Genomic DNA, 14,519 nt, shown 5'->3' on the forward strand with positions numbered 1-14,519 from the left:
ACCCCATTGGGAGGGTTGAAACGCGTCGGCTGTTTGTGTTAGTGGACCTTTATTCCCGGAGCTGCTCCTGAGAATTCTGAGCGAAAACCAGATTGGTCCTTATCCTGAGTTTGCCTGCCCGGGTGGTTTGCTCTTTTTGGATGAGTAATAAGAACGTGATTTGAGAACTGCTTTCCATCAGTTCTCCACCTGTTCTGGTAATTGTTCAGTCCCTCAGGGGCATCGCTGTGGGACATCACATTGTTTTATGTACCTGTATTTACTGTAATAAATTTGTTGTACTACACATGATATGATATGTCTTTTCCTACATGTGGAGTGGACATCATACAGAATTGAATGTGGATTGGAAGATCTATGAAGTTGTTGTAAGGAACGTACACTTTATTTCCTATTCACCTTTGTGGTGTCTACACTCTATATAGGTGGCGCCTATTTTAGTGGGATTACACCCTCACATTTTCCAGTATTGTATAAAGTGGTTTGGAGAGACACTTTTTTTGATCTCCACTATACAGGGCTGCCTCCATTTACTTGCGCAGGAATATATCTCCTTAAGTCTACTTTTTTTGCATAACTCTGGAATACCTGGAGCAATTTACACCACACATATACACATATTACTTACACTCAGGGAACAAACACTGTGGGGGTAACACACCACTAGCACCCCTAGGGGTGGGCCAACAGCACACACTATATCAGCACATGCATGATATGTCAGTGATGACAGGGCTGCATGTGACAGGGGCAGTGACATGATGTGAGGAGGGGAATGGAGGTAGCACGAACCCACACACTGAGAGTTATATAGTGGAAGTAGCACGGTCCCCCAGCAGCACATTGGGTTTTTATTTTATTGATGTGTATAACATTTTACATGCTTTTTTTATACTGTTATTTATACTGTGTGTTGAATTAATTTTTGTAAACAAAATCTCGGGCAACACTGGGTACTCCAGCTAGTCTTTTTAATAAATATAGATGTACTCCGTAATGTGCCTATAAGTGCTTAATTATTATATACAACTAAAATATATAGCCATAATTGACCAGTGTTGTTATCCTTAATGTACTCTGTAGACCACATGCGATGTCACAGTAGTAGTGATGTCACAATACCAGTGCTACCACCTCACAGACCCCTGGTAAGTGTACTTGGAGCATGATCTGCTCATGGATCAACTGCCTGAACCAGAGCTGGAGGTGATCAGCAGGACAGTAAGTAATAAAGGAGGAGGACTGTTAAACCTAGCCAACATATTAGTAAACAATTCATAGTTCCTCAGGTGTCAGATAAAAATGTAAATCTCGTGGATTCTCCCATCTAATTCCTTCATATTATTGTCTTTAATGGTAGCTAATAAATATTCATTTATCATACACAAATAACCCTCAGCAGCTGCCTAGTTGGGTCCTGAAGAAAGAGTAAACCTCTGGATTGTCAATCTTTAAGACTAGGCGAGCCGTGTATATTTTTTTTAAGTGCTGTCCTTCCCTCTATTGTTATATATTATATAAATAATGCTGCGGCACTCAGGGTCTTATGATGAAAAAATGTGTATTACACACAAAAAGCTTGTCACATCAAATTTGATGTGACAACTTTTTGTGTATAATACACATATTTTCATCATACGACCCTGAGTGCCGCAGCATTATTTCTATCTGTGTTACACTGAAGGCACCGGGGCAGCTATTATTTATGTAAGTATAGTGCCGGACTGCTGACATCTATGATAGAGATATATATATATATATATATATATATACAGGTTGAGTATCCCTTATCCAAAATGCTTGGGACCAGAGGTATTTTGGATATCGGATTTTTCCGTATTTTGGAATAATTGCATACCATAATGAGATATCATGGTGATGGGACCTAAATCTAAGCACAGAATGCATTTATGTTACATATATACCTTATACTCACAGCCTGAAGGTAATTTTAGCCAATATTTTTTATAACTTTGTGCATTAAACAAAGTGTGTCTACATTCACACAATTCATTTATGTTTCATATACACCTTATATACACAGCCTGAAGGTCATTTAATACAGTATTTTTAATAACTTTGTGTATTAAACAAAGTTTGTGTACATTGAGCCATCAAAAAACAAAGGTTTCACTATCTCACTCTCACTCAAAAAAGTCCGTATTTCGGAATATTCCGTATTTCGGAATATATGGATATGGGATACTCAACCTGTGTATATATATATATATATATATATATATATATATATATATATTAGTATTACTATATGTATGCAGTAATTTTAGCACTCAACCCACTTTTAATATGCTATATGCTCTGGTTTCTTACTATTTTATATAAACATTATAATTCTGCTGATCCATATTCTTGAAGTGTTAGATGCTGCTTTATTCCTTTAGAATATAATTGCCCTCTTCTTATTTGTATGCATTTTTTTTTAATTTTGTATTATAATGTCTATGTTTAGTAGCATGTTTTTCATATATGTATGCACTATACATATCACATTATTTCTGTTTGTAGACTGCACAACCCAGTTGCTAAGCCGCACACCAGCAGTTTACTGAATTGCCCCGTGTAAGATGATGTCACAGAGCTGAATGATGTCACAGAGCATGTGAAGCACATCTCTTGCACGCAGCTCCGGAATGCACTGCAATGGCTCCAGGTAAGTGCAGCTGGAAGTTAGGGGTTTGTTTTTGTCTATATCTATGTGCACATTTTATTGTTCACATTGACGAGTGGTGCTTGTCGATAATGTGAAATGTGTGATTAAACCGGCTCCTTTTGTCACATTCAGTGGAAAAGGAAAAATGTCCTTTTACTGGTGCATACAGAAAAAGGATATTAATGTTATTAAAATATAACTTTTATTAGGGCTTATGTAAGAAAGGGTTCTGTGTGTACAGTAGCTCCAATATATTCTCAAAGTAAAATTCAGTTGGAGTGAACTATTATTCTATCTGAATAATCTGTGCTTAGATATGTGTAGTACTGCATATTTATTATATTTATGTGTCCCTAGACTTGGGAACATCAAGTATCACATACGTTTCAGAATAGAGTTCACAAATGGACCTCAGTGTTGGTAAAGAGGGGATTCCACTGGTTGATTATTATGTGGTATCAGTAAGGATTCTTCACTCTGTACTATCCACAAGTACAGTATATCCTGACTACACTGAGTTTATTTCGACAAATATGATATATAGCATTTATTCTGGTATTCGTATTTGCCCTATTTGTTTGTGCAGGACATGGATATTTTCCCTTTAACTACAGTACTAACTTGCATTTCTGAGTTAAGTTGGATCTGTTAGTTAACATACATTATGGATATGCCTGGGTCCACAACCACTAATCTAGCAATATCACTAAAATTCAGGGAGGCTGATTATAGACACTTCTTGCTCTACTCCTAATGCTGGGTACTCACTGATAGATACACCTGCAGATCAGTTGATCTGCAGATATATCTACAGAGGGACTGGGCATTGTGTTGGGAACGTTTTGTTGATCCAAATGACCGAAAGGTGTGTCACATATAGTGTAAATCCTTTTCCTGCTACCCACGGGTCAGTCAGTGGAAGAAATGGGGTGACCATCAGTTGTGAAAGCATCGATGGGCATCCATTACATAGTTGCAGCCATCGATGGTCACTTACCATTTTGCCATCAATGGTTACCACACCGATGGCCATACCTATGTGGTAGGACCTGGAATTCGATAAGAAGCTTAAAGAGGTGAGTTTTAGGAAACACTTGAAGGTTTAGAGACTACAGGAGAGTCTTATTGTGTGTGGGAGGGTAGTCCACAGAGTGGGTGCTGCCAGAAGAATGTCCTGTAATTCTGAATGGGAGCAAGTGATGAGTGTGAACGAGAGACACAGATCTTGTGGAGAGGTCGGATTAGGAGATATTTTGAGATAAGAGATGTATGTTGGTGCAGTTTGGTTACTAGCCTTGTGTGTAAGTAAAAGTATTTGATATTGAATACCGCAGAATACTGGTAACCAATGGAGATACTGAAAGAGTTGATCTGTAGATGATGAACGTCTAGAAAGGAAGATTGACCTTGCAGCTGCAGATTGTAATGGTGAAAGCCAGTTTTTGGTAAGATAAGTAAGAAGACTATTGCAGTAATCAATGCGGGAGATAATGAGTGCATGGATTAGAGTTCTTGCAGTGTCTTGTGTAAGATATGGTTGTATTTTGGATATGTACAGTATTTTCGATGCTGTCTCTGTGGAGTGTTGGAAACAAAGGCATGCCTTATGTGGGTTCAGTACGTTGTGTGAGTTAAGAAAGTGTGTGAGGCGAGTGTAGGCAAGAGAGAGAGATTACATATTTTAGTTAAGGTTGGGATGAGCACAGGAGACAAAGCTTAACTGATTTGTGAGGTTACAGAATCAAGAGGAGATGTAGTAGGAGGACGACAAAAGTGTTGATACTTCATTTTCTTTTGTGGGATCATATGAAGAGAAGTTGCCAGAGGTGGTCAGGTAGGGAACTGAGCAGGTCACTGGCTGAGGAAGTGCATACCATTTTATTTCGTATGTTATCAATCTTGTCTTTGAAGTAGGATATTTTGACGTTCTAAAATGTCAACATTTGATCGCTGTCTGCATGATGCATGTTCATATGGCCAATGTTAACATTATAACTAACTATATCGACATTATGAATGTGGAAAGATGACGTGTCATACCTAACCCATTGCGATAGATGTATTTTTTAGGGTAGCAAGAAACCTTGAAAATATTGTTCTTGTGTTTAAATATCATATTTGTTGTGTACAGCTCTGCAAGCTCCCAGAATGATGAACTCTGCTCTCCAGCACTACTCCAGAAGACCATCCAGAATACAAACTGCACAGTAGGTGGCTTTCAGCCAATGACACTTTAGTTTTATCTGTTTATTTAACTTTTAGTATTGTAGAGCTACAAAACACAGCATGATCAAAAGGAGCAAAAGAAGGGAGCGCTAAGAGAGTCTAATAATTCAATTTATTAATGAAACAGTGTTTCAAATGCCACATGAATCACAATAAATAACCTAATAAAAAGTATACACATTTATTTAATAAAATATACAAGACAATATTGGATAAGGCTGCAATGTATCACCTGAATTAATAAAAATAAATAGTGAGGTAACACTTCATATAACCCGTATTTCGGCCGTGCGTCCACGAACTTAAAGGTATTATGGATGAGACTAGTGAGAGGTACCTCTTATAAAGTCATTGCTGTTATACTGAATAAAGTCTCTCCTCTTCTTATGCGTATGAGAGTCCCGCTGTGATGTTAGAGATGGCTCGGCTTATCCGAGCGGGCAACGTCTCAATGTTTGAATCGTGGACGTTGACACTGAACTGCTCATACGTACTGATTAGACGGGAACCGATCACTCCTATTAGACGGTGTCCGATGTGAAGAAATCTTTCAGTTGTAAATGCTGTACTGAGCCGTGTATGCAGCGGCTCGATGCAATCGATGTACAGACAGTTGCACCGCTAATGGATTGTCCGTAAATAGCAGTAGAAATCCAATCGGTACACCCGACTAGGAGGATATCAGGTGAATAAGCAGTCAAATAGAGTCCTTTAGTAAAGTGCCTTAACGCGTTTCTCGGCCTCTAACACTGGCCGTTTCATCAGAAGGAAGTGAAATAACACAGCATGTCCTGCCAGATGACCACCTAGAACTTGCAGCGCCAAAATAGCTGGAGAGCCTTAGGCCACAGTGAAACTTTCAGCACTTTCACGGTACTGTACCTAAACCTCCTTAAGAGTGAATGAGCTGCTCATGCATTACATGCTGTGTGCCCATTCCTATGTCCCATCACCTACGTTTTATCCTGGACCCCTAACATAGCATCTCCCTAGTGTACCCATCATGTCCCAGTCAGATGCTGCCCCTAATATTTTTTTTCCCATGTGAACTTGCCTCCACTGCTAGACATGCTCCGTCCTCAGCGGACATCAGTAATGGGAGTGGGGACATATCATGGAATGAGTCCAACTGCAATGGCTCCATGTGACACCTCCGACTGTTACTGAATGCTGGAGTGTAGGACTGTTTACACATGCAGCATGTAATTTATGGATGTAATGATAACAAAAACAATTGGGATCCAGTTGGGATACTGGCAGTCTAAATACTAAAGCCAGAATCCTGACACTACTCAGAATGCCGGCACCAGGGGTGGTATTCATGTGACCGGCGGTCTGCTGACCGACAGTCACATGACCTCCTCCACCATCCCGCCGGCTCCAGTATCCCGATGGTCGGCATGCCGACCAACAGGGACTATTTCCACTCGTGGGTGTCCACGACACCCAAAGAGTGGGAATAGAACCCGTGGCGACTGCAGGTCGCCACCGAGCCCGCAGCGTGGCGAGCGCAGCGAGCCCGCAAGGGGCTTGCTGCACTCGCCCCTCCCCGCCGGGATCCCGGCGTTGGTATGCTGCCGGGATCCCGGCGTCGGTAAGCTGACCGGCGGTCAGGAGACCGCCGGTCAGCCATACTACACCCGGCACCAGTATCCCGACATTCATCACTATTCGGGCGCCGGGATCCTGTCCACTGGGATCCTGAATGATTCTTTCATGGGCCGTCGGAGAGGTAAGCAACGGGGGAAGTTAGGTTTAGGCTGCTGGGGGAAGTTAGGTTTAGGCTGCTTGTGGAGGGTTAGGGTTAGACTGTGGGAGAGAGGGTTAGGGCTAGGCACCCCCGGAAAGGGTAGGGGATAGGCTGGGGAGGATTAGGGTGCTGCTGCAGGGGGATGAGGGTTAGGATTAGGATGCAGGAAAGGTGTGTTAGGGATAAGGGTTAGCTTTCTAAATTAGCCTTTGTCGGTCTTTTAATCATCGGGATGCTGCTGTCTGTATTTTGACAGCCGACATGTCAATCGCTGGGATCCCAATACCAATGCAAATAATCTTGTGCCACTAATTTATTATCTTAGAAATTGTCTCTAGTAGTTTGTTACCTAAAGGGACACTACTACTTTATTATTAACTAGTAAAAGTACCTGCCACTGAGCTGACAGTTCTGCCTCTCTTTCCTGTGTACCACCTTGCCCCCACCACACACACACACACACACACACACACACACACACACACACACACACACAGTCTTAGCACATTGGATGGGAAATGTTTCTTAATCATCAACACAAAATTACAAGTACATTTCTAAAATGTTTAAAAGTGAAATCTACATGTATAGCAGGATTCTTTCTTGGCTCTGAGGAGTAGCTTTACCTTTTCATCTTTTAGCTTGAATATATCAATATAAAGTCTCAGCAGAAGGATTTACTATTCTTCTACATGAAAAGGTGCATGACCTGTAATTTGGTCACAAGATACCATCCTGAGGCTGTGACTCTGCATGCCACTATTAACTAGAGATGTGCACTTGAAATTTTCCGGGTTTTGTGTTTTGGTTTTGGGATCGGTTCCGCGGCCGTGTTTTGGGTTCGACCGCGTTTTGGCAAAACCTCACCGAATTTTTTTTGTCGGATTCGGGTGTGTTTTGGATTCGGGTGTTTTTTTCAAAAAACACTAAAAAACAGCTTAAATCATAGAATTTGGGGGTCATTTTGATCCCAAAGTATTATTAACCTCAAAAACCATAATTTCCACTAATTTTCAGTCTATTCTGAATACCTCACACCTCACAATATTATTTTTAGTCCTAAAATTTGCACCGAGGTCGCTGGATGACTAAGCTAAGCGACCCTAGTGGCCGACACAAACACCTGGCCCATCTAGGAGTGGCACTGCAGTGTCACGCAGGATGGCCCTTCCAAAAAACCCTCCCCAAACAGCACATGACGCAAAGAAAAAAAGAGGCGCAATGAGGTAGCTGTGTGAGTAAGATAAGCGACCCAAGTGGCCGACACAAACACCGGGCCCATCTAGGAGTGGCACTGCAGTGTCACGCAGGATGTCCCTTCCAAAAAACCCTCCCCAAACAGCACATGACGCAAAGAAAAAAAGAGGCGCAATGAGGTAGCTGTGTGAGTAAGATAAGCGACCCTAGTGGCCGACACAAACACCGGGCCCATCTAGGAGTGGCACTGCAGTGTCACGCAGGATGTCCCTTCCAAAAAACCCTCCCCAAACAGCACATGACGCAAAGAAAAAAAGAGGCGCAATGAGGTAGCTGTGTGAGTAAGATAAGCGACCCTAGTGGCCGACACAAACACCGGGCCCATCTAGGAGTGGCACTGCAGTGTCACGCAGGATGTCCCTTCCAAAAAACCCTCCCCAAACAGCACATGACGCAAAGAAAAAAAGAGGCGCAATGAGGTAGCTGTGTGAGTAAGATAAGCGACCCTAGTGGCCGACACAAACACCGGGCCCATCTAGGAGTGTCACTGCAGTGTCACGCAGGATGGCCCTTCCAAAAAATACTCCCCAAACAGCACATGACGCAAAGAAAAATTAAAGAAAAAAGAGGTGCAAGATGGAATTGTCCGTGGGCCCTCCCACCCACCCTTATGTTGTATAAACAGGACATGCACACTTTAACCAACCCATCATTTCAGTGACAGGGTCTGCCACACGACTGTGACTGAAATGACGGGTTGGTTTGGACCCCCACCAAAAAAGAAGCAATTAATCTCTCCTTGCACAAACTGGCTCTACAGAGGCAAGATGTCCACCTCATCATCATCCTCCGATATATCACCGTGTACATCCCCCTCCTCACAGATTATCAATTCGTCCCCACTGGAATCCACCATCTCAGCTCCCTGTGTACTTTGTGGAGGCAATTGCTGCTGGTCAATGTCTCCACGGAGGAATTGATTATAATTCATTTTAATGAACATCATCTTCTCCACATTTTCTGGATGTAACCTCGTACGCCGATTGCTGACAAGGTGAGCGGCGGCACTAAACACTCTTTTGGAGTACACACTTGTGGGAGGGCAACTTAGGTAGAATAAAGCCAGTTTGTGCAAGGGCCTCCAAATTGCCTCTTTTTCCTGCCAGTATAAGTACGGACTGTGTGACGTGCCTACTTGGATGCGGTCACTCATATAATCCTCCACCATTCTTTCAATGGTGAGAGAATCATATGCAGTGACAGTAGACGACATGTCCGTAATCGTTGTCAGGTCCTTCAGTCCGGACCAGATGTCAGCATCAGCAGTCGCTCCAGACTGCCCTGCATCACCGCCAGCGGGTGGGCTCGGAATTCTGAGCCTTTTCCTCGCACCCCCAGTTGCGGGAGAATGTGAAGGAGGAGATTTTGACAGGTCGCGTTCCGCTTGACTTGACAATTTTGTCACCAGCAGGTCTTTGAACCCCAGCAGACTTGTGTCTGCCGGAAAGAGAGATCCAAGGTAGGCTTTAAATCTAGGATCGAGCATGGTGGCCAAAATGTAGTGCTCTGATTTCAACAGATTGACCACCCGTGAATCCTTGTTAAGCGAATTAAGGGCTCCATCCACAAGTCCCACATGCCTAGCGGAATCGCTCTGTGTTAGCTCCTCCTTCAATGTCTCCAGCTTCTTCTGCAAAAGCCTGATGAGGGGAATGACCTGACTCAGGCTGGCAGTGTCTGAACTGACTTCACGTGTGGCAAGTTCAAAGGGCATCAGAACCTTGCACAATGTTGAAATCATTCTCCACTGCGCTTGAGACAGGTGCATTCCACCTCCTATATCGTGCTGAATTGTATAGGCTTGAATGGCCTTTTGCTGCTCCTCCAACCTCTGAAGCATATAGAGGGTTGAATTCCACCTCGTTACCACTTCTTGCTTCAGATGATGGCAGGGCAGGTTCAGTTGTTTTTGGTGGTGCTCCAGTCTTCTGTACGTGGTGCCTGTACGCCAAAAGTGTCCCGCAATTCTTCTGGCCACCGACAGCATCTCTTGCACACCCCTGTCGTTTTTTTAAAAATTCTGCACCACCAAATTCAAGGTATGTGCAAAACATGGGACGTGCTGGAATTTGCCCAGATTTAATGCACACACAATATTGCTGGCGTTGTCCGATGCCACAAATCCACAGGAGAGTTCAATTGGGGTAAGCCATTCCGCGATGATCTTCCTCAGTTGCCGTAAGAGGTTTTCAGCTGTGTGCGTATTCTGGAAAGCGGTGATACAAAGCGTAGCCTGCCTAGGAAAGAGTTGGCATTTGCGAGATGCTGCTACTGGTGCCGCCGCTGCTGTTCTTGCGGCGGGAGTCCATACATCTACCCAGTGGGCTGTCACAGTCATATAGTCCTGACCCTGCCCTGCTCCACTTGTCCACATGTCCGTGGTTAAGTGGACATTGGGTACAACTGCATTTTTTAGGACACTGGTGAGTCTTTTTCTGACGTCCGTGTACATTCTCGGTATCGCCTGCCTAGAGAAGTGGAACCTAGATGGTATTTGGTAACGGGGGCACACTACCTCAAGAAATTGTCTAGTTCCCTGTGAACTAACGGCGGATACCGGACGCACGTCTAACACCAACATAGTTGTCAAGGCCTCAGTTATCCGCTTTGCAGCAGGATGACTGCTGTGATATTTCATCTTCCTCGCAAAGGACTGTTGGACAGTCAATTGCTTACTGGAAGTAGTACAAGTGGGCTTATGACTTCCCCTCTGGGATGACGATCGACTCCCAGCAGCAACAACAGCAGCGCCAGCAGCAGTAGGCATTACACTCAAGGATGCATCGGAGGAATCCCAGGCAGGAGAGGACTCGTCAGAATTGCCAGTGACATGGCCTGCAGGACTATTGGCATTCCTGGGTAAGGAGGAAATTGACACTGAGGGAGTTGGTGGGGTGGTTTGCGTGAGCTTGGTTACAAGAGGAAGGGATTTACTGGTCAGTGTACTGCTTCCGCTGTCACCCAAAGTTTTTGAACTTGTCACTGACTTATTATGAATGCGCTGCAGGTGACGTATAAGGGAGGATGTTCCGAGGTGGTTAACGTCCTTACCCCTACTTATTACAGCTTGACAAAGGCAACACACGGCTTGACACCTGTTGTCCGCATTTCTGTTGAAATACTTCCACACCGAAGAGCTGATTTTTTTGGTATTTTCACCAGGCATGTCAATGGCCATATTTCTCCCACGGACAACAGGTGTCTCCCCGGGTGCCTGACTTAAACAAACCACCTCACCATCAGAATCCTCCTGGTCAATTTCCTCCCCAGCGCCAGCAACACCCATATCCTCCTCATCCTGGTGTACTTCAACACTGACATCTTCAATCTGACTATCAGGAACAGGACTGCGGGTGCTCCTTCCAGCACTTGCAGGGGGCGTGCAAATGGTGGAAGGCGCATGCTCTTCACGTCCAGTGTTGGGAAGGTCAGGCATCGCAACCGACACAATTGGACTCTCCTTGTGGATTTGGGATTTCGAAGAACGCACAGTTCTTTGCGGTGCTTTTGCCAGCTTGAGTCTTTTCATTTTTCTAGCGAGAGGCTGAGTGCTTCCATCCTCATGTGAAGCTGAACCACTAGCCATGAACATAGGCCAGGGCCTCAGCCGTTCCTTGCCACTCCGTGTGGTAAATGGCATATTGGCAAGTTTACGCTTCTCCTCCGACAATTTTATTTTAGGTTTTGGAGTCCTTTTTTTACTGATATTTGGTGTTTTGGATTTTACATGCTCTGTACTATGACATTGGGCATCGGCCTTGGCAGACGACGTTGCTGGCATTTCATCGTCTCGGCCATGACTAGTGGCAGCAGCTTCAGCACGAGGTGGAAGTGGATCTTGATCTTTCCCTAATTTTGGAACCTCAACATTTTTGTTCTCCATATTTTAATAGGCACAACTAAAAGGCACCTCAGGTAAACAATGGAGATGGATGGATACTAGTATACTTATGGATGGACTGCCGAGTGCCGACACAGAGGTAGCTACAGCCGTGGACTACCGTACTGTGTCTGCTGCTAATATAGACTGGATGATAATGAGATGAAATCAATATATATGTATATATAATATCACTAGTACTGCAGCCGGACAGGTATATATATTTATTATGTAATGACTGATGACGGACCTGCTGGACACTGTCAGCTCAGCAGCACCGCAGACTGCTACAGTAAGCTACTATAGTAGTATGTATAAAGAAGAAAGAAAAAAAAAAAACCACGGGTAGGTGGTATACAATTATGGATGGACTGCCGAGTGCCGACACAGAGGTAGCTACAGCCGTGGACTACCGTACTGTGTCTGCTGATAATATAGACTGGATGATAATGAGATGAAATCAATATATATGTATATATAATATCACTAGTACTGCAGCCGGACAGGTATATATATTTATTATGTAATGACTGATGACGGACCTGCTGGACACGGTCAGCTCAGCAGCACCGCAGACTGCTACAGTAAGCTACTATAGTAGTATGTATAAAGAAGAAAGAAAAAAACAACAACCACGGGTAGGTGGTATACAATTATGGATGGACTGCCGAGTGCCGACACAGAGGTAGCTACAGCCGTGGACTAACGTACTGTGTCTGCTGATAATATAGACTGGATGATAATGAGATGAAATCAATATATATGTATATATAATATCACTAGTACTGCAGCCGGACAGGTATATATATTTATTATGTAATGACTGATGACGGACCTGCTGGACACTGTCAGCTCAGCAGCACCGCAGACTGCTACAGTAAGCTACTATAGTAGTATGTATAAAGAAGAAAGAAAAAAAAAAAAAAAAACACGGGTAGGTGCTAGGTGGTATACAATATTATATATATATTATATACAATTATATATATATATATTAAACTCATAAACTGGTGGTGATTATTAAACTGGTGGTCAGGTCACTGGTCACACTATCAGCAACTTGCAAGTAGTACTCCTGAGTCCTAAGCAGACAATCACAATATATATTATACTGGTGGTCAGTGTGGTCACAAACAATGGCAGTGTGGCTGGCACTCTGGCAGCAAAAGTGTGCACTGTACGTTATATGTACTCCTGAGTCCTGAGTCCTGCTCTCAGACTCTAACTGCTCCCCACTGTCAGTGTCTCCCCCACAAGTCAGATAATACAGTCACACTATCTCTATCACTTCAGCAAGTACTAGTAGTAGTAGTAGTACTCCTCCTAATGCTCCCCAAAATTACTACTGTGTCTCTCTCTGTCTCACTCTCTTCTCGAATCTCTATAAACGGAGAGGACGCCAGCCACGTCCTCTCCCTATGAATCTCAATGCACGTGTGAAAATGGCGGCGACGCGCGGCTCCTTATATAGAATCCGAGTCTCGCGATAGAATCCGAGCCTCGCGAGAATCCGACAGCGTGATGATGACGTTCGGGCGCGCTCGGGTTAACCGAGCAAGGCGGGAAGATCCGAGTCGCTCGGACCCGTGTAAAAAAAACTGAAGTTCGGGCGGGTTCGGATTCCGAGGAACCGAACCCGCTCATCTCTACTATTAACCAGTATAAGTGAATCTAGGACAAACATTTCAACAATGCAAAAGTTTCAGGCACAATCGCACCTGGGCATGGTATAAAGCATGGCACTATATGATTACCCATATAATAATGTTCCTGGGTATATTAATATTGTTGCTATCAATAATTTGACATTGCCTGATCCTGCCTGGCTGATTGTATGCCAAATGCCCGATCTATGGTTTGAAATTTGATTACTCTATGGGCTCCTGCCATTATGCTTTGGTTGCTTACCTATTTTCACTTCTCCTTTGGAGAGATTTTGAATATGGTACTTCAGTGAATGACTTCTGCTCTAACTTTGGGTAATATCTGTGTTTATAAGTTTATTAGTAACTACAGTTCATGTTAGTTCATTATATAGTTAAAAAGTGTATATTAATTTATTTTGTTATTTGTATTGTGCATCAGATATTTAAAAATGGTAGTAAGGTATATCTTTGCCTGTAAGTTTCAGGGAGGTTAATGTACTCATCTGACAGTTTGGCCTGCCACATGACCTACAGATAATCTCATGTTCATCTCTATGTGATATCATACCAATGCGCCCACCTCACAGAGTCCAGGTAAGTGTACATGTAGCATGACCTGCTCAGTATGCTGGAAGCAATTCATGAATCAGCTGCGTCAACCAGAGATGGAGGTGACCTGCAGAACAGTAAGTAATACAGGTCGGAAGCTGATATTTGGCAGAATGTTAAAAAAACAATGCATAGTTTTCTTGGTGTCACATAGACATTAATCTGTAGATTCAGATATTAAGGTGACACATAACACTGTTAGATACCAACCAAAAATGTGAAAGATGATATACAGTATACCTACAGTATAACACAGTACATAAAAATGTAATATATCTAGTAATAGTAAGGAAGCTTACAAAGTATAATAGTGGTGCTTTACAGTGTTATATAGGGACATAACCTGGCTTACAGCATGTAACTTATAACAATGATAAATAACAAATTATGTAAAACTGCAGAGTAAATATGATACATCACAATGTTATAAAATACTGGCACAGATGTCATTATACAACTGAGATAAATCACAAAGCTATG

At 43.1% G+C, this 14,519-nt stretch overlaps 1 protein-coding gene across 2 annotated transcripts in view; it reads left to right on the forward strand.

Moving 5' to 3' along the window:
* The first annotated feature begins 1,157 nt into the window (after positions 1–1,157).
* Positions 1,158–14,519, forward strand: part of NEK8 (NIMA related kinase 8) — a 354,714-nt gene continuing 341,352 nt past the window's right edge. For both annotated transcript variants that reach the window (XM_063955890.1, XM_063955891.1), the window contains exons 1-3: positions 1,158–1,221; positions 2,527–2,671; positions 4,803–4,878. In XM_063955890.1, coding sequence (XP_063811960.1) covers positions 2,662–2,671; positions 4,803–4,878 — 86 coding nt within the window. In that variant the 5' untranslated portion in view covers positions 1,158–1,221; positions 2,527–2,661. The remainder of the gene's footprint in view (positions 1,222–2,526; positions 2,672–4,802; positions 4,879–14,519) is intronic.

The sequence above is a fragment of the Pseudophryne corroboree genome, chromosome 2, assembly GCF_028390025.1.
Source record: "Pseudophryne corroboree isolate aPseCor3 chromosome 2, aPseCor3.hap2, whole genome shotgun sequence".
NCBI classification, from domain to species: Eukaryota; Metazoa; Chordata; class Amphibia; order Anura; family Myobatrachidae; genus Pseudophryne; species Pseudophryne corroboree.